General features: G+C 35.3%; 2 protein-coding genes across 2 annotated transcripts in view; both read left to right on the top strand.

Annotated features, from left to right (window-relative positions):
• LOC136832312 (uncharacterized) overlaps positions 1-3,377 on the top strand; it is a 9,820-nt gene extending 6,443 nt beyond the window's left edge. Inside the window, exons 7-10 of the mRNA XM_067093221.1 lie at positions 513-577; positions 1,572-1,701; positions 2,087-2,209; positions 2,587-3,377. Coding sequence (XP_066949322.1) covers positions 513-577; positions 1,572-1,701; positions 2,087-2,209; positions 2,587-2,696 — 428 coding nt within the window. The 3' untranslated portion in view covers positions 2,697-3,377. The remainder of the gene's footprint in view (positions 1-512; positions 578-1,571; positions 1,702-2,086; positions 2,210-2,586) is intronic.
• Positions 3,378-9,848: 6,471 nt separating this feature from the next.
• LOC136832377 (uncharacterized) lies at positions 9,849-18,969 on the top strand. Its single transcript, XM_067093287.1, has 7 exons — positions 9,849-9,893; positions 11,984-12,140; positions 15,486-15,608; positions 16,248-16,312; positions 17,413-17,539; positions 18,179-18,310; positions 18,866-18,969. Exons 1-7 carry the CDS (start codon positions 9,849-9,851, stop codon positions 18,967-18,969), a joined length of 753 nt encoding a protein of 250 aa, XP_066949388.1.
• The last annotated feature ends 2,307 nt before the right edge of the window (positions 18,970-21,276 follow it).

Below are 21,276 nucleotides of genomic sequence, written 5' to 3'. Positions count from 1 at the left end.
AACGGAGATTTTATTCACAAAAGTTACCAGTTTTCAAGGACTAACTGTTCCATCGTCCGGTAGCCGGACGACAGGGGCAGATTAGTCCTTGAAAGCTTGTAGCTTTTGTGAATGAAATCTCCGTCAGATACAGTCATGTTTAAACGAGGTATGGTTAGTCTTTATATATACATATATATATCTCACTATGGTCTAATGGTCATGAAACTTGTCTCACAATGAGAAAGCCTGGGTTTGATTCCCAAGTGAGGTACATCGATTTAGCCTTGCTGAACTAAATTATACCGAATTTCTGATGACCCGAGAGAATAAAAAAAAATGTGCCTGGTATCTTCCTAGGCATGATGGGCTGCAGCCAGGGTGGAGCAGGACAGCATGGAATTAGGAACTTCATTTCTCCAAAAAAAATAATGTTATGGATCAAAATGAAATTACTGAAGTAAAAAGGAAATAATTATTTTAAATGAATCACAATATACAATGAAATTCTAACTGTTTTTCTCCCGTTACAGCTCCACCTAACTGCTTACAATACTACACTCAGTATTCAGGAACTCTCTCGACCTTCAATTACAATGTAAGTTTATCTTTTAACTTGTTGTAAAACCAAAAATGTCTTGATTTCTATCTAAAATCCTACGCTTGGCTATTGGTTCATTTAGGTTGAGCTGGCCTTATGCCAGCACTGGTCATTGCCTGAAGAGCACCCTGTAAGAGTAGTAAGATATTAAAGGTAATAAATGGGCTGGTGTGGCCCTCTGGCACCCACCTCACCAGGAAGGCTCATCCAGAGGGCACTGCACACTGCTACCCACACTGCGCTATTCTCCTCCACCTTGCTTGCACTCTTTCTCTTCCTGAATAGTAAGGCCCATTCTCTCAAGTTCTTCTTGTAATCCATCTATCCGGCACTTTCTAGGTCTTCCTCTACTCCTCCCGCCTATCAGCTCCCCCATTCTCTCCGCAAGATCAAACCATCTCAAAGCATTGTTTTTGCCACGTCTGCGTGCATCCACATTTCTTAAACTTCCAACTCTCACACTTTCAGTTCTTATTCGCTGCATATACTGCAACAAAAGTTCATTTCAACAGTTTCAGTCTCTCTTCTTTCATTCACATTCAACGTCCACTCTTTAGCACCATGGAGGTACTACTTTCATACACACAATCACATCTGTCTATCTATCTGTTTTGTGAGACCGCCTCTTCTGTTCTTGCATCAACTCGTGATGAGCCTCCTCAAATATTTCTTATTGAAACTATATTCCTGGGCCGTTTTTCGTCATCCCATGAACCTACTGAACAAGATTAGTTAAATCCTACGCTAAACTTCTCCTCACCGCCAAACTTTTCATGCAGTATAAGATTCTTTTCCATGAGTAAGATCATAATCTTGAAACTTTTCATGCAATGATTAGATTCTTCTCCTTGAGTAAGACCAATATCTTGAAACTTTACGTGCAGTGATAAGATTCTTCTCCATGAGTAAGACCATAATCTTGACACTTTTCATGCAGTGAAAAGATTCTTCTCATCGAGTAAGACTTTAATCTTTTCCCATCTCCATCCAGAGCGAGGATGGCATCCACCAACTGGCAAGCCAGAGATATACCATCTGCATCAAGACCAGAGAAGGATTCTGTGGTATTAAGTACTCGTCTGAAAGTTTCTCTCTCTCCGGAGACGGAGAAACCGCTGCTAGTGAGTGATTCCAAACTGCTCCAGTGATTTTTTCAATGCCAATGAGATGAAAAATTAGGTTTACAGAGATGGGCATTGCTTTTTCTTCAAGGAGGGAACGCAATGGGCCTATTTTCACTCTTGTCAATTTCAGGAAGCTGGCAAATCTGTTTAGCAGAGTAAACTTATTTTTATTTAAAGGACGATGGTCATTTCTGACTTTTTGTGTAATTTGGGGGTTCTGTACATTTGACATACTCATGACTTTTGGAAACTGAAGGTGTCTGATGAAAGCATTTGGTGAAACGACTATCATTCCTTTCATTTTTTTTTTATTCCTCATTTTCCCTGTGAGTGCAGTTTCCACTCTTTCTTCGTCCATTTTAATTATCTTTTCCTTCATTAGCTGCTGATGGTAAGGAGGGCGATGCAGACTGTGACAAGGATTACGTTCTGATCCCTTCCCTTAACAAGGATGGGACTCCCGCTAAGGATCGCCGCTGTGGGAACGCTTTCGCAGATTTCACCAGTAAGTATATATCTTCCATACTTTCACCTGATTTCAATTTGTTTTTTCAACTACATCCGACTGACTGTCATCTCACAAGCAACAACATTACCTCTCCTTATTCATTAGGCCTAACAATTTCGACCAATTTAAAAGACGATACTTTTCGTCGGCTTTTAAATTTTCCCTATATTTCACTATCAGCCACTTCGGGACGCCTTCCTCGGAGGGCACCGCAGTTTCAGTCACTTCAGGAGACTTTTCTCACAGACTGATTCAGTCAATTTCCATCATTTTAGAACGCACTGTTTCAGAGGCTCCCTTACTCTCCATGAAATTGAAATAAATTCGATTAATGGAAGTGCTCGGTGATTGATCGATTGATTTTTTTCTTGCAGCGTATTCACAACCGTTCGAGGTCCGTGTAGTGACCGATGGAGAAGAAGACCAAGCAACCGATCCCAAGAACAAAGGATTCTCCATGAGGTATACACAGATTCCTTGTTAATTCTCCATGGGGTATTACACAGATTCCTAGTTAATTCTCCGTGATACATTACACAGATTCCCAGTTAATTCTCCATGAGGTATTACACAGATTCCTAGTTAATTCTCCGTGATATATTACACAGATTCATTGTTAATTCTCCATGAGGTATTACACAGAGTCCTTGTTAATTGTCCATGAGGTGTTACACAGATTCCTAGTTAATTCTCCATGAGGTATTACACAGAGTCCTTGTTAATTGTCCATGAGGTGTTACACAGATTCCTAGTTAATTCTCCATGAGGTATTACACAGAGTCCTAGTTAATTCTCCATTGAAGTGTTACACAGATTCCTTGTAAATTCTCCACGAGGTATTACACAGATTCCTAGTTAATTCTCCATGAGGCGTTACACAGATTCCCTGTTAAGGGGAACAGGTTATCTAATCTTCCTCCTACTGACTTTTTAACATTATTGTACCTTTCCTTCTTCCCATCTTTCGTTTAGCCTGTGAGTACATTATCCTTCTCCTCTCTGTTAACTCCGATATATCTTTTCTCGTCATCTTCAGGGACGTACCATAAAACATTACATTTTATCATGATACCCAGTTGTTGACCTCTGCACCACGTGTGATTGTAGCCATGCCAAAATGTTGTTGATTGTTAAGAACAATTAAAGTGTTGTAATAAGATATTTATAGATGAAATTTTATTATGCCTTTGATTATCTTTAAGACTTTTGTGCTTTGTAAGCATAAACGAATCATGATCAGGAAAACTCAGGAAAATTGGATCAAATCAAGTCTATGATACACATATGGATCTTAATCCAACTTGAAGAAAAACTCATTTTTGATCCACCTTGAAAAAATGCTTCTTGGATCCGCAAAATTGGATCAAATCCGGTCTATGATACACATATGGATTTTGATCCATCTAAAAAATGCTTCTTGGGTTTGCAAAACTGGATCAAATCAAGTCTGTGATAAACACGTGGGTCTTGATCCACCTTAAAGAGATGTTTCTTGGATCTGAAAAACTGGATCAAATCAGGTCTGTGATGCAAATATGGATCTGGATCCATCTTGTGAAAAAATGCTTCTTGGATCCACAAAATTGGATCAAATCTTCTTTGACTTGTGGTCTGTCCTATCAAAAAAAAAAATTAATTTGAAATTCACCAGTAAGCTTTGGACAGATAAATAAACAGATAGTCAAATAAAAACTAATGTGAATGCACCAGTTCCACCAAATATATATATATCCATATGTAAATATATATATATATATATATATATATATATATATATATATATATATATATATATATATATATATATATATATTTGAGTGTTATTATGACTAGATATACATTTATATATATATATATATATATATATATATATATATATATATATATATATATATATATATATATAAATATATAAAATTTATAATAATTCAAAATAATTTAGTAAAAAATACCTTCAATGAAACATCCTTGCCATGTCGTAATAGGTAAACCTCATTCACACCCTAAAATTTTTATCGACTATAAATGATAACTGCAAGAGTTATTTTTCTTTCCACTCTCTCATTGTTAAGTTATTTTTCTTTCCACTCTCTCATTGTTAAGAGTTATTTTTTCCCATTGTTACCATGACGGTAACTTCTCCCTCCCAAGCCCCCCTCCCACCCAACCCCCCCTTAGGACGATTATGTGGTATCGTCACTTCATCTGACCCACTTACTGTATGCAAGAGTTCGAAGGTTATATATAAAAGGATCGAGTTGGTTTTGACCCTCCAGTTTTAGTGGACGCAGTTGCCTGGAGTGCTTCTGTAGTCGAGGTGGGGTGTGTATGTGTATGAGAGTGTATTTCTATAACATATGTCCTACACTATTGTATAAATTCGGTGTTTGTGTAAGTGTGTGTATTTCTATAATGTATACGTCCTAAATTATTGGTTAAATTCGGTGTTTGTTTAAGTTTGTGTATTTTTGTAGTGTATACGTCCTATGCTATTGTGTGAATTCAGTGTTTGTGAAAGTGTGTGTATTTCCGAAGTGTATACACCATACACTATTGTATAAATTCAGTGTTTGTGTAAGTGTGTGTATTTATGTAGTGTATACGTCCTGTGCTATTGTGTGAATTCAGTGTTTGTGTATGTGGATAAGTATGAATGTATATTTCTATACCGCACACCTGTGTAGGTTCAGTTTTTGTGTATGTGTGTGTGTGTTTGAGAGTGTGTGTTTCTACACTGTATACGTTTTACACTATTGCAAGAATTCAGAGTTAGTGCACATGAATGTGTATGAGTGTGCATTTCTATACAATATACTTCCTACACCGTTGTATAAATTCACTGTTTGTGTATATGGGTGTTTCTGTGCTGCGTAAGTCATACACGATTGTACAAATTCAGTGTTTTCACCGGCCATAGCTCCTCTACTTCAAGTTCTACGGCACTACAAAAATTCTGCGTCTCCATCCGTCACTCACCATACTACAGTGCCTTCCCTACAGCCCTACAGTGCTGTACGAGTCGTATAATCCCTTCTAGGCCCCCGCAGAGGCATCAACAGCGAAGTATTTCACCGGCCATTGACTTGCACAAATTTATAATTCAACTTCGCCAACCAGATTAAAGGATCCATTACCCAATCTGTTATAGCTTCATATTATTTTACCGCCCCTCGCCCCACCCATCCCCCCGCCATATTGGAAAGTGACCCAATTATCTAGAGCATTTCCCGGATTAAAAAAAAAGAGGTTAATATTTTAATCCCATAAACGATCTAAATGTAGGACAATTATTTGTAGTCGCCATAGGCTACACCAATTTTTTTTTTTTTTTGCTTTTACATTGAGTTATCCATTGACAAATTGGTTTTTTGTAACTTTGTATTTGATGATGATGCTCGGCTCAATAACACGTGATTTAAGCTGGCATAACAGCCTGTTTTTTTTTTGTTTTTTATTCTCGAGGGATTAAACGCTGCACTTATATGTATAATATATATATGTATATATATATACATATGTGTGTATATATATATATGTATATATAAATGTACATATATATGTATATGTATGTGTATGTATATATCCATGAAAGTATATATATATATATATATATATATATATATATATATATATATATATATATATATATATATATATATATACTCTATATACAGTTATGTTTATATATACATATATGAGCATTGTATATATATATATATATATATATATATATATATATATATATATATATATATATATATAAATGTGTTGTACAAAGGTTGGCATTGACGTTTCACAATACCCCAGTCTCGCCCAGACTTGAAAAGCAAGTCGCCATGCCTCTGACCCTGAAGATGGAATCAAGACGCGGTCTGAAACGAAAATCAAAATTTCAGGATACTGACCATATTCTAAATCTAACTTTAGAGGAGACAGAGAGAGAAAGAGAGAGAGAGAGAGAGAGAGAGAGAGAGAGAGAGAGAGAGAGGTCCTTCACTAGTCAACATCCTTGCAGGGAAAGATGTTGGGAAACGGCAGCCTGCCTTCCAGACGGATTTTGTTGATGATGTTCCTCCACCTGGTCTCGCTTCGTCTCGCGACAAGTGTCTCTCTGGCTGAATCAGGCAACGGAACTCTGACGAACGGCGGACTCGGAGTCACCTTTGATGCGCCCTCGACTGATGTCTCGACGCCTGACACGTCTCCGTACAGGGGAGGCCGTAGGGAAGGGAGATGTGAGTATCTGTTGCACGTGAGATCAGAGTTACACGTTCCATTGGGTAGAGACTGTATGTGAGATCAGATTTGCACGCTGCAGAGTGCAGTAATTGCGCGTGATATAAGATATTCACGTTGCAGAGGTCAGAAATTGCAAGTGAGATCAGAGGGGGTAATTTCACGTGAGATCAGATTTAGACGTTGCAGAGGTCAGAAAATGGCGTGTGATGAGTTATTCACATTGCATGGGACAGAATAGTGTATATATATATATATTATATATATATATATATATATATATATATATATATATATATATATATAATATATATATATATATATACATATATATATAATATGTGCTTTTAGAATATTTTCTCTCTTTCTCTAATGCAATTTCTATTGAAGCTCAATAGTTTTACATGCTTTATTTGCAGGCTATCTTGTTATTCAGACTTGGAATCAGTCTATACTTCCTTTCCTTCTCAGGCCTGTAGAGAAAAAGAAGAAGTACAGACTGATTCGGAATCTAAACAAAAAGACAGTCTCTGGCAACAATGCCACTGACTCCAATAGAAAAAAAAAAAAAATATATGCAGTATTCATATCTACAAAATCGTGAAACTATATAAAAGAGTAAAGTCAGCATTCCTCTCCCCTTCCCTCTTGCAGTCCTGAGCTTCCTACGCATGGTGAAATTTCGAGTGCAGCCCAACCCCTGCGAAGGATCCACTTTCGGATCAGTTGGGAGGTGCCTGACCCAGTTCGAGTGTCAACAAACGGAGAGCAGAGCCGACGGCACCTGCTCCTCTGGATTTGGAGTTTGCTGCATCCGTGAGTTGCTTTTTTTTTTTTTTTGGTTTGTTTGTTTGTTTTGGATGCGTTCTTTTCGTTGTTGAAAGATGAATATTTTAAGAAATGAAAATTTTAACAAATTTTGTTCGTTTTGGATGCGTTCTTTTCGTTGTTGAAGGATGAATATTTTAAGAAATAAAATTTTTAACAAATTTTGTTTGTTTTGGATGCGTTCTTTTCGTTGTTGAAGGATGAATATTTTAAGAAATAAAAATTTGAAAAAATTTTGTTCGTTTTGGATGCGTTCTTTTCGTTGTTGAAGGATGAATATTTTAAGAAATAAAAATCTTAAATTCTGTTCGTTTTGGATGCGTTCTTTTTCGTTGTTGAAGAATGAATATTTTAAGAAATAAAAATTTTAAAAAATTTTGTTCGTTTTGGATGCGTTCTTTTCTTTGTTGAAGAATGAATATTTTAAGAAATGAAAATTTTTAAAAATTTTGTTCGTTTTGGATGCGTTCTTTTCTTTGTTGAAGAATGAGTATTTTAAGAAATAAAAATTTTAACAAATTTTTTTCGTTTTGGATGCGTTCTTTTCGTTGTTGAAGGATGAATATTTTAAGAAATAAAAATTTGAAAAAATTTTGTTCGTTTTGGATGCGTTTTTCTCTTTGTTGAAGAATGAGTATTTTAAGAAATAAAAATTTTAACAAATTTTTTTCGTTTTGGATGCGTTCTTTTCGTTGTTGAAGGATGAATATTTTAAGAAATACTGAAAAAACCAAGACTAAAAATACGAAGATGAAAATAAAAGGAAATTAATGCTACATCTGCCTCAGTAGAACATGATTTTCCCCTTTCAAACTGAAAGTAAAAAAAGTAAAAAACTTGCTTCAGAAAAACGATATTTTTTTTTCTTTTCAAAACAAAAGAGTAAAAATTAAAAATTACAAATCTACCTAGTTTTTCATTTTTTCAAAACAAAAAAAGTAGAAAAAGTTATTTATCCCTTTCAAAGTGAAAAGAGAATAAAAAATTACAAAACCTTCTTCATGAATACAATATTTATTTTTCATTTTCAAAACAAAAGAAGTGAAAAAAAATACCAACCTGCTTCAATTATTCATGATTTCTCTCTTTCAAAACGACAAAAACATCCGAATGAAAAAATAGAAAACCCGCTTCGAAAAAACAATACATCTCCCTTCCAACAGCCAAGAAAAAAATTGTCACAAAAAATCGAAAAAAATACAATAAAAATACAATTAGGGATTATTTTAGTAGATTTTTTTGTGACGATTTCTTTGTTTTTTGTGTGTTTAATGTTGAAAGTTTTATAATTTTTTTATTCTTTTTTTTTTTTGTTCTTTTCGTTGCTGAAGAATAATTAACAAAATATGGGAATATGAAATTAAGAAAAATAATTAACACAATAAATATACAATTAGAATATTTTAGTCGATTTTTTTAAACGATTCTTTCTTTTTTCTCCTGTTGAAAGAGAGAAATCGTGTTTTAATGATACAGGTTTTGTATACTGAATTTTTTTTTGAGAGGGAAAGTTTTTTAAGCAGGTTTTGTACGTTTTTTTTATTTTTACTTTTTTTTTTGTTCTCAAAGGGAAAAGTCGTGTTTTAAGGAGGTTTTGTGATTTCATTTTTATTTTACTTTTTTTTCTATTTTTTGCAGTCTGGGCTAAATTCGAATTGAATTTTGGCTTATGAAAGTCAACTGGTTTTGAATGGAAATTTGTCGCGTCTAAAAACTGTTTGCCACAATTCTTTAGGCAGATATTGGTTTGTTCAAGTTCTCTCCTCTCTCTCTCTCTGGTTCTCTCTCTCTCTCTCTCTCTCTCTCTCTCTCTCTCTCACACACATACGCATACATATACATGCACACAGACACACACATATATATAATATAAATATATGCTTATGTATATATATATACATATATATATATATATATATATATATATATATACATATATATATATATATATATATATATATATATATATATATATATATATATATATATATATATATATATATGTCTGCAATGTACAAACTCTTTCACCCACTTTGATTCCCAATACGACATTAGTTCGCACGACCTCTCTCTCCAGCTTCCATTCCACCACAGCCGGTCGTTACAATGAAACTCTGTGGTTCAGCGCCCTGCCAAATGACCTGGCCTCATTCGCTCCTGTTCATAATGACGTCCTCATCTAAGAACTCCGGCATAAGCCAATAGTGACAGAAACTATAATCCGAATTGGTCGGCTATCTCCGTCTGCGTCATTCAATTTTAGTACCATCTTTTTCTGCTTCTTCTTCTTCTGTTTCGTAGGTGAGGCCATGCGTCGTTCAATTTTATTACCATCTTCTTCTTCTTCTTCTTCTTCTTCTTCTTCTTCTTCTTCTTTTCTTCTTCTTCTTCGGTGAGGCCATCCGTCGTTCAATTTTAGTACCATCTTCTTCTATTTCTTCTTCTTCGTAGGTGAGGCCATGCGTCATTCAGTTTTAGTACCATCTTCTTCTTCTTCGTTTTCGTAGGTGAGGCCAAATGTGGCGCCGTAGTTCGCCACAACGACACTTACCTCGTGAATGATGGCTACCCGATGAAGACGACTTCGGTTATGAACTGCGTCTACAACATCCGTAAGGTAAGTTTTACGGGTGTCATACTGTCACTGGTAGACGAGATTTTGTCTATTCTGTCACACGTAGACGAGGTTTTGTCCATTCTGTCATATGGAGATGAGATTTTATCTATTTTGTCGCATGGAGACAAGAGTTTGTCTATTTTGTCACAGGTAGATGAGATTTTGTCTATTCTGTCACAGGTAGACCAGGTTTTGTCTATTCTGTCACAGGTAGACCAGGTTTTGTCTGTTCTGTCACAGGTAGACGAAATTTTGTCCATTCTGTCACAGGTAAACGAGATTTTGTTTATTCTGTCACAGGTAGGCGAGATTTTGTCTGTTCTGTCACAGGTAGACGAGATTTTGTCTAGGCTATTCTGTCACAGGCAGACGAGATTTTGTCTATTCTGTCACAGGTAGACGTGATTTTGTCTGTTCTCTCACAGATAGACGAGATTTTGTCTATTCTGTCACAGGTAGACGAGATTTTGTTTGTTTTTCCACAGGTCGAATAAAAAACTAAAATTTATCTGTTTCCTCTCAGGTAGAAAAGAGTTTTGACTATCACAAGTAGACTAGATTTTGTCTATTTTGTTTAAATAAAGAAAGGGTTAGACATCAGCCAATTTTGGCACTGATTGTAAATAATGTATTAAAGAGGGTGACATTATAATGTCAACATTCCTATTATTGTTGGTCTCATTTAATCAGGAATTTCCCCCCCCCCAAAAAAAAAAAAACTTCTGAGCTTTTAGAAGCTTTGAAGATGAATCATCTCAATTTTTACATACAGCAGAACCGAGATGGTCAAAGAAAGTAACCGTGGGCCAACTGTGTCACTGCAGTCATGACCATTGTGCATAAATCGCAGAAATATTTTAACGTGGTTCAGCTAAAACCAATTTGCATTTTGGTTTCATTATTTCATTTATGTAGGTCAGTGGTTCTTAACCAGGGGTGCTCGCACCCCCTAGGGGGTGCGAAGCCGGTTCCTAAGGGGTGTGAAATGCTTATGAATAATTAAAGCAAAATATGTTTTTATATATGCATGTTTTTTATGCAAAAAATAAAATAATAATAATAAAATAAATAATAATAATAATAATAATAATTATTATTTATTATTATTATTATTATTATTATTATTATTATTATCATTATTATTATTATTATTTTATTTCAGCAATTCAGGGGGGTGGGAGAACTCACTGCTGATTTGAAATGGGTGCATACATTGAAAAAGGTTAAGAACCACTGATGTACATCAATCACGGGGTAACTGAAAACATAGTTTGATATTAATTTAAAAAAGTACACCAGTATTTCCTAATGCCAAAACAACAATTTCAACGCACTAACCAATTTCCGACCAGCAATTTCACCAATTTCAACATGTGAATCCATTATAAATGAAACGATTTCACCATTTTTCCCAATTTAAATCCTCAAATTTACTTACAACAACTTCTCAAGCCATGCCAAATTTATACCAACAATATCACACCATAACCTAACTGCAGACCAATAATTTCACCAACGCTTTCCAATTTGAGAGAAACAACAAGTTCGTGTCATTTCGCAATTACAGACCAAAAAATTCACGTCACTAATCAACTATAGACCAACAATTTTACCCTACCTAGTTACAGACCAGCAATTTTACACTACCCCATTACAGATCAACAATTTCATACTACCCAGTTACAGACCAACAATTTTACACTACCCAGTTACAGGCCAACAATTTTACACTACACAGATACAGACCAACAATTTTACACTACCCAATTACAGACCAACAATTTTATACTGCTCATTTAAAGACCAACAATTTTACACTACCCAATTACAGACACACAATTTTATACTACACAGTTACAGACCAACAATTTTATGCTACCCAATTACAGACCAACAATTTTACACTACCCAGTTACAGACCAACAATTTTACACTACCCAGTTACAGACCACCAACTCTGCCACAGCTCCCAATCTAAACGAACCAGCATCCCAAACTTTTCCCCCAGCCATACCAATTTCAGACGACCAATTTCCTTCCCTCCCCAAAACAATTCCCAGGTAAACAATTCCCCCCACAAACAATTCCAGATAAACGACAACATCTGCCAGCTGCGCCTGGACTTCGAGACCCTGGTCCTGGCTGGACCAAACGGCCAGAGTATCTGTCGGGAAGACAAGTTGAGTGTACTGAGTCCGGCCGATGGACCGTCTGTTATAATATGCGGCACTAACTCAGGCCAACACAGTAAGCTGCGTTGTTCGTTTGTTTATTTATTCGCTTGTTTACCTGTTTATCTATTTATTTATCTGTTTACCTGTTTATTTATTTACCTGTTTATCGACTCATTTATTTAATTTTTATCTATTTGTTTATCTATTTATCTGTTTATTTATATACATATTTATCTATTCACTTATTCATTTGTTTATTTAATTATTTATTTATTTACTTATCTATTTATCTATTAATTTTTCAATTGTTTATCTATTTATTTATTTATCTGTTAATTTATATATTCATTTTTTATTTATCTATTTATTTTACCTATTCATTTAGTTACTAATTCATTTATTTATTCCTTTATCTATCTATTAATTTATTTATTTTGTTTATCTACGTATTTTTTATCTATTAATTTATTTATCAATTAATTTATTTATCTATTGATTCAGTAATTAATTGATTTATCTTTTCATTTATTTATTCATTCATTTATCCAGTCGTGAATGACTCGGATGATTCGCTTGAATGAATAAATGACAAGTCCAATACTTCACTAATTCAACAATAATTTACTTAGTCTGTGTAGTTGATTCACTTGAATTACTACATTTACTTAAAGATTTAGTGGTTAGCCATCCATTCATTCATTGAATAATGTATATATAGTTCATTCATCAATAATAAATTTCCTTCAGTGCTGTTTGCTGGATTGATAGAACCCACCCTCAACTTCGCTATATATACAGTATATATAACGCACACTAAATTTTAAGTGTTTATTAATTCATTTAAAAAAAATCTTACTCGTGTTAGTGTAATGAAATAAGATTAATAACTGGTTTATTTGTTTATTTACATATTTATTTAAATGATCATTTATTCCCTGACATGTGATTCTGATGATTCTGCTCCGCAAAAAGATGTTCAAACATTAGTTTTGAAAAAAATTCCATTGAATGCATTTTAATCCTGTCATACTCAAGTTTTTCTTTAATTTTTCAATGTTAGAACTTGGTCATTTATAGTGTGCAAGGTCTCTTGCTAACAGCTTTACTAATAATATAGTATTTACCCTTTATATATTATGCTTTTCTGCTCTGCATTACATTTTTCTCATCCATTCTAAATTCAATTTAGCTCATCTTTACTTTACCTAATTTATTTCTACATTCTATTAATGTATTCTACCTCTTCTACATTACGTTTCATTCGCCTCTCAGGCTTCTTATTTATTTCCTCCATATTCTATTTACTTCTACTTTATTTACCTTTTCAATATTTTACCTATTATTTTATCTCTCTATTCTACCCTTCTGCAATATACTTTCTTTACCTTTTCTACATGTGAATGACGTCTTCTACATTCTAATTACCTGTCTTCACTGCAACTACTCTTCTGAATAGCCCAGCTGCAGCAGTAGTAATAGTAGTAATAGCCAGGATTTGCCTTTGAAACGGCTCCTCCCGAAATGAACTTCCCAGTGACAGCAGGACTCTTCACTGCAATTACTCTTCCGAACAGCCCAGCTGCAGTAGTTGAAGTAGTACTGGTGGTAGTAGTAATTGTCAGGATTTGCCTTTGAAACGGCTCCTCGTGCAGAGAAACAAACCTCCCAGTGACAGCAGGACTGATGGCATTACGCATCTAGAGTTCCCAGACCTGCGCAATCGTTTTGTTGGGTCGGTGTCCCGCGGCGCTGGAATGAATTGAAAACGATTTCGGTGAAATATGATAGGAAATATTTAGTGTTGGTTATTGAAAGTAAACGTTTTTTTTTTTTTGTGAATGTTTAAAGTGTTCAGCACCTTATAACTCAGATTCCCAACAGAGTTTCTTTCTCGAATATACATTAGCTTCCTCATACAGTGTCTGCCTTAAATATACACTGTTTTTAAATATACACCTCGAAACAAACTATTCCTCACAGAGGTTCTATTAAGTATATATTATTTTTTCACATAGATTTTATTTCAAATATACTAAATCAAGAGTTTCTGGGACCAAATGATGATATCTTTTTCAAATATTTAATTATGTTTTTAATTTTCAATTTTCCAAAACATTCCCTGGAAAAAAATTAATAACAATATTTGTTGAATATCTGTTTTTTTTTTAAGTTACAAAGGGAAAATCTGAAAGCTATTAAGAATACGGCCAGCCAAGTAACACCCGCCAGGCCACCAGATCTCGCTTCTGTTCTTTGGAGATCAATAGCTACATGGATGGCCACTTTACGAACAAATCTTCGCTTCATATAACCTCTCTTTTTTGAAGAGGCGGGATACACTCCCCCTCATACCCCTTTATCTAGCATTCTCTCTCTGTCTCTGTCTCTATCTTTCCCTCCCTTTCTGTCTTCCCCTTTCGCTCTCTTTCTCTTTATCCATTTCGCTCTCTCTCTCTTTCGCTCTACCCTTCTCACTCTCTCTGTGTTTATCTCTCTTTCTGTCTTCCCCTTCGCTCTCTTTCTCTATTTCTCTCCTCCCCCCCTCTCTCTCTCTCTCTTTTTTCATTCTCTCTATCTTTCTCTATGATTTTCCTTCTCTCTCTCTTCCTTCCGCAACTCTCTCTGTTTGTCTCTTTCTTTCCTTCTCTCTCTCTTCCTCTTTCGTTCTCTCTCTCTTTTCCCCTTTCGCTCTCTCCCTCCCTCCCTTCTCTCTTTTCCTTCCTCAACTCTCTCTCTCTGTTTGTCTCTTTCTTTCCTTCTCTCCCTCTTCCTTTTTCGTCCTCTCTCTCTCTCTCTTCCCCTTTCTTGCTCTCCTGCCTCCTGCTTCTCTCCCTCTCCTCGGGGTCGAGTTAATGCCAGCGAGAAACTGAAAACCTCATTAACTTCTTCCACTCTACATGCGATGGGGAATGTGGGCGCGGTGGGCGGCCGCGTTAATGACGCCCATTATGGGCGTTTAAACGCTCATCCGCCATTCTGCCCCCGCTTTCTCCATTTCCCCTCAAAATATTTCCTCTCTCTCTCTCTCTCTCTCTCTCTCTTTCCCTCAGGCCTGCAAGGCTCACTCTTTCTTCTCTCTCTCTTTTTCTTTACCTCTCTCTCTCTGGTTAGGTAACAGTGAAATGAAAGAAAAGAGAAAGGATGATAATAATAATAATAATAATAATAATAATAATAATAATAATAATTATTATTATTATTATTATTATTATTATTGGTGATAAAATTTGACTGTAAGCTTCAAACGAAATTGATAATAATAATAATAATAATAATAATAATAATAATAATAATAATAATATTATTATTATTGCTATCATTATTATTATCATTATTGTAACAATCTCACCCTAATTACGGCAAAAGCACTGACTGTCACATTGTTTATATTCATGTCCTCATTACGACAAAACTACAGTGTACGTCGAAATGGGAAGAGGTCAAGGGTCAGCCAGGGTCAGCATCGGGCTGACGTCATCCAGCATGGACAGAGGTTGGCGTATAAGGGTATCCCAGATCGCCTGCAATTCGCCCTACAGAGGTCAGGTCAAATATTCAGCTCGTAACTTGATTAGAGACATTAATATCGTATAGACTGTAAGAGAATATTAAGTAACTTGGTATGTTTTTTTTATTTCATTATTCAATGCTGATATTTCTTTTATTGAAAAGATGAAGATTTTGATCGATTTAAAAAATATTCAGTTCATGATTTGATAAGAGGTATTAACATTGTGTAGTCTGTAAGAGAATGTCAAGTAAATTGGTATGATTTTGTATTTCATTATTCAATATTTTTTTAATTGAAAAGTTGAAACTTGATCTATTTTAAAAATTTTCAGATCATAATTTGATAAGAGGTCATTAATATGGTTTAGCCGGAAAGAGAATATAGAGTAAATTACTATCTTTTTTATATTTCATTATTCAATGCTTAAATTTTTAAATCAAAAGTTGAAATTTTTACCAACCTAAAGATTGATTTTAACATCAATTTTAAAACCAACTATGTTAAACTTTAGTCTGATACAAGCCATAAATTATAACAAATTTTTTCGCTTCACCTTTAATTTTAACATTTTTATTTCCGTTTGCTAAAATACTATTAATAAGTTAACATTGCGTCTCAAGTAAAAGCAATAATTTTTCAATGGGCAATTAAGATACTGTTTATTTTTAGCTCCGGAGAACTGCCTTCAATACTTCACCGATTATACGACAACTATACAATCATTCAACTTCAAAGTAAGTAATTTTTTATTTTATATATATATATATATATATATTTATTTATATATATATATATATATATATATATATATATATATAAATAAATAAATATATATATATATATATATATATATATATATGATATATATATATATATATATAACTGGAATCACGAAAAATATGGAACGATGAATAATAAAGGCAAATGTCCTGAGGGAAAGAGAAACGACGGATTTGGTGCTAGCAGCTAGCCTTCCCTGACTGTCATTGTCCTTTACTTAGCCGAGTGGTGCTAGTTAGGCCTTTCGACTGATTGTTCTTTACTTAGCAGGCTCTGCTAAGTAAAGGACAATAAGTCGAAAGGCCTGGCATCACACTTCCTTTGTGGCAGTCCCTTTATATATATATGTATATATATACTATATATATATGTCATATAAGAACCATCCTAATAGTAAGACTCTCTCATATAAAAAAAAAATAAGTTAAGGCACAAAGATTCCAGTTTAATATCAAGGCCTCTAATATTAAGAGGCTCACCTTGTATTCTAATAATCCATATATAATTCCATTTAGTTATCTATCAATTTATTAATTTATCTTTTTTTTAATATGTATTTCTGTTATCTTCTGTACTTTTTAAAATGAACACTCATATTCTTTTGGAAGCTTGAATTCCCAAGGAGCATTCCTTTTATCTCTGTATTTAATATTTTAACTTCAGTAACTTCTCTCAAATGAACACCACAGTCTTTGAAAACTTGAATTTCAAGAAGTCAATGGCCCTTGTAGGAATATTCCATATGAATAGGATTCATCTCCCTCTGAATAATAATATAATAATACACACACACACACACATTAATAATAATGTAATAAATTCACAATTATATAGTAAATATATTGTTATAGTAGAAAATTATGTAAAAATAAACCAGTTCAAGTGTCTGAAAGTCTTTGGTTTATTTTATATAGTAATACATTTACAATATAATTGTGGATTTTATTACACCGATTGTTTTTCACGAAAGAATCTATTAGCACACATAATAATAATAATAACATAATAATAATAATAATAATAATGATAATCCAAGCGAGACTGTCTTTTGCAGAACATAACCGGCGTCCATCAGATCGGAGGCCTACAGTACACCATCTGCATACAGGCCAAAGAGGGCGTCTGCGGCGTCCGGTATACGGCGAACGCCTTCTCGATATCCGGTAACGGAGCGGCCGCAGGTAGGCGTTTTAGGCGAGACGGTATTTTACGTCGTTTTCTCGTGAGGAAGCGATAATTAAGGGTAACAATCAGCTCGGCGGATTCGATTGGCATTCCAGGGAGGTGGGTTACTGCCGGGTGGGGGTTGGGGGGTGGGAGTCGGGGTGGGACAGAGGAGGCAGCCGCTGCAGGCACTGGTGACAATAAGGTGTTTCAGTTGTGTTCGGAATCTCGTGTATGGATGTATGTGTATTTTGCACATGATTGTGTCGTGTGTGTATGATATACAGTATATATATATATATGTATATATATATATATATATGCTTACATATATATATATATATATATATATGTATATATATGTATATATATATATATATATATATATATATATATATAGAAATAATCAACACACAATCACGTGTGGAACAGAAATAAATTTTTGATTTTGCATCAGGATCGAAACCCAGGTCTTTCCATTGATTAGCAAGGGCGCTGCCCACCATATAGCCCTACAAGTCATAAAAGAAGTTGGAACCAGAGGGCAACTGCACCCAAGGAATTACCTGGGTTCGATCCTGATGTGAGCCAGAAATTTATATATAATATATATATATAACAATTCCTCATATAATCACTTTTTCCCTTCCGAGTAGCCGGTCCGGCCGCCCTCAGCGGAGACAAGTCCTGCATCAAGGACTTCCTGATGATTCCGACGCTCTCCCAGCCTCCCTCTACGGCGACGTCGCCAGACAGGTACTGTGGGACATCCTTCGCAGAAAGGAGCAGTAAGTACCGGACTCCATTCTCCTGGCGTACACCTGGTAGGCGATCGAATGCGGTATGTCGCAACCATGGTTCTAATCCTTCAGTATCTTTCGAGTTCGGGGACAGCATTCATTAACATGTTGATAACGATTACTTGTCGTTCATTGCAAAATATTGTGACGTTTTTTTCGTCTTGTATCCATCTGTACTTTCTTTGATATTTATATTTATTTATTTTTGTTTTCGAAAAACCGTTCCTTTGTGAGTCTTGTATCCATCTGTACTTTCGATATTTATTTATTTTTGTTTTTTCCAGCGTTTTCGAAACCATTCCATTTGTGACGTTTTCTCGTCTTGTATCCATCTGTACTTTCGATATTTATTTATTTGTTTTTTTTCCAGCGTTTTCGAAACCATTCCATTTGTGACGTTTTCTCATCTTGTATCCATCTGTACTTTCGATATTTATTTATTTTTTTTTCCAGCGTTTTCGAAACCATTCCATTTGTGACGTTTTCTCGTCTTGCATCCATCTGTACTTTCGATATTTATTTATTTTTGTTTTTTTTTTCCAGCGTTTTCGAAACCGTTCCAGATCCGGGTTGTCACGGACGAGGACGAGACCGGGGACACGGAAAACAGCGGTTTCTCCATCACTTACACACAGATTCCATGTTGAAAACGTCTGGCCCACCTCGGGAGCCACAAGTACCGAATTCCAGAATTCCACTTTGAAGAAATACGTCCTCTTGGCAAAGGTGTTCCCCCTAATAACTCAGAAGATTAAATTATTTGTTATTATTTAAACCAACATACATCAGTATTTTGATTTCATGTTGGCAAGAATGAGCTACCATGGCTATTATAGTGGCTACCGAATCTTCCTTGTTCCATGCCGAGTATTACTCGAACCCATGACAACATTTCTCTTGGCAATATTTTTCTTCTGGGAGAAGTATTACCAACGTCTTTTCAAAGTATATCTGATGTTTACTTGTTAAATTATGTGTATGAAACTTTACACGAATTCATTACCTTTGGCCTTTCATGTCGTCCTACTTGTTGAACGAAATAAAAACTTATGTAAGAACTGAATTGTTGAGACTTATAAATGTACCATCTGTTTCTTAGATAAGTACAATCTTCTTTTATTCTAAACTGTTAAAGACAAAACAGTACAACTTTTCTGTGATTTTCTGGTCGTCAAGAGAGAGAGAGAGAGAGAGAGAGAGAGAGAGAGAGAGAGAGAGAGAGAGAGAGAGAGAGAGAGTCTGTACTTCAGTGGTTCATCCCCCATAGCTGCCAGCATAATAGAGAGGATCTATAACTATACTATCAAGTAATAGCACAAATGGTATACTCTCTCTGTACTATCCTGCTGGTTGATAGTACAGAGCAGGGACTTCAGGAGAACAGGAATTTCTTCTAATGGGAAGTAAGTGCAGAGAGGAACATTACTGAGCAAATGGATCTCATGGGCAAAAGGGGCAAATGGAGTGATGCTGTTTGGAGTGAATAGGGCAATAGTCTTGGTCTTGATGGAGTGAGTACTTTCAGCATTTACTGAATAAGGAAAACAAAGAGAGGCAGAGTTGAATGACGCAACAGACGGACGGACAAACGGACTGAAAGCGGTTTTGGAAAAGAGGAAGCACGTGCAAGAGAGAGTGAGAGAAGAACGGCACAGCATATGAAAGGGGTCTGACAAGCTGCTGGTGAGCTTTCTTTGTAGGTGTTATAAATAAATAAATAAATAAATAAATAAATAAAATAAATAAATATATATATATACATACTGCTCTCTCTCTCTCTCTCTCACTGACCAAAGTTTCCCTTATAGAGAAAACCCTCCAATGCCAGCAATTTTCTATCTAAAAAAATAAAAAACAAATATTCTTTCGAGAGATTTCCCTCGTAATGGATAATAAAATCTTATAATCATCTCCTATTCTGACATGGAATCCCCGTCCCGGTTTAGTAGATCAAGAGAAACCAAAGAAGTTTTGTGAAGTTTCATTCAAAGTTATTATTAGGTCTTGTTATCGGCATCTGAGAGAGAGAGAGAGAGAGAGAGATATTACAAAAACAAACATTATCAACGGGACGTTTGGCAACACAGTCTTGGTTGACCGATGCGTGATGACTTTTTTTTTATTTGTTTCTTTTTTCCTCCATTCTTGCTTTTGTCTGTCTGTCTGTCTTTTCTGGTGGGGGGGGGGAGGAGATGTCAAGGTGTTTTCTTTCATGCGTTGCATATACACCCAGTTATTTAAAAAACCTAGAAAAAATCATAAAAGAGCATATCTACAATAAAAAAAAAACACTCACACACCCCTCACCTCCCTGCCTTCCCCCTCCCAAAAAATAAAAATGGCATAATAAAACTAACATAGTGATGAGTGCATTACCATAAAACGTTTCTCCTTCTTATTCAGTAAATAAATCTGACGTAGGTTATACAGGCTCGCCTGAAGTCGTAAGGGGTTCTCGTTATGCACCATAAAAACGAAAGTGGGTTCTACACTTTCAGAGCAATGCCAACAAGGATTTGAACGACGGAGAAGCACCAGCTGAAGAAATTCATTTCATGGTTAAAAATCTTGGGGGAGAGAGAGAGAGAGAGAGAGAGAGAGAGAGAGAGAGAGAGAGAGAGAGAGAGAGAGAGAGAGAGAGAGAGAGAGAGAGAGAGAGAGAGAGAGAGAGTTTTTGGTTATAACTCAGTATCGAATTGTCTTACTTGCATACCCCCAAATGCTTGAATTTAAGCTACTTATACTCCATACTCCCAAGATGAGAGAGATTTAGAGAGAGAGAGAGAGAGAGAGAGAGAGAGAGAGAGAGAGAGAGAGAGAGAGAGAGAGAGAGAGTTTCTGTTATAACTCAGTATCGAATTATGTCTTACTTGCATATTCCCCAAATGCTTGAATTTAAGCTAAGTTGTGCCCAACTGAGAGAGAGAGAGAGAGAGAGAGAGAGAGAGAGAGAG

This window comes from Macrobrachium rosenbergii, chromosome 49 (genome assembly GCF_040412425.1).
Source record: "Macrobrachium rosenbergii isolate ZJJX-2024 chromosome 49, ASM4041242v1, whole genome shotgun sequence".
NCBI lineage: Eukaryota > Metazoa > Arthropoda > Malacostraca > Decapoda > Palaemonidae > Macrobrachium > Macrobrachium rosenbergii.
The sequence above is the reverse complement of the archived record's forward strand: the minus strand, read 5'-3'. Positions and strand labels throughout refer to the sequence as shown.

What these genes read in the sequence shown, in the direction of transcription:
- LOC136832377 (XM_067093287.1), top strand. Translation starts at nt 9,849, where the DNA reads ATGAAGACGACTTCGGTTATGAACTGCGTCTACAACATCCGTAAG. An exon ending in CTGCAATTCGCCCTACAGAG is followed by an intron (nt 15,609 to 16,247) that starts GTCAGGTCAAAT and finishes GTTTATTTTTAG; the next exon opens with CTCCGGAGAACTGCCTTCAA. An exon ending in ATCCTTCGCAGAAAGGAGCA is followed by an intron (nt 18,311 to 18,865) that starts GTAAGTACCGGA and finishes TTTTTTTTCCAG; the next exon opens with CGTTTTCGAAACCGTTCCAG.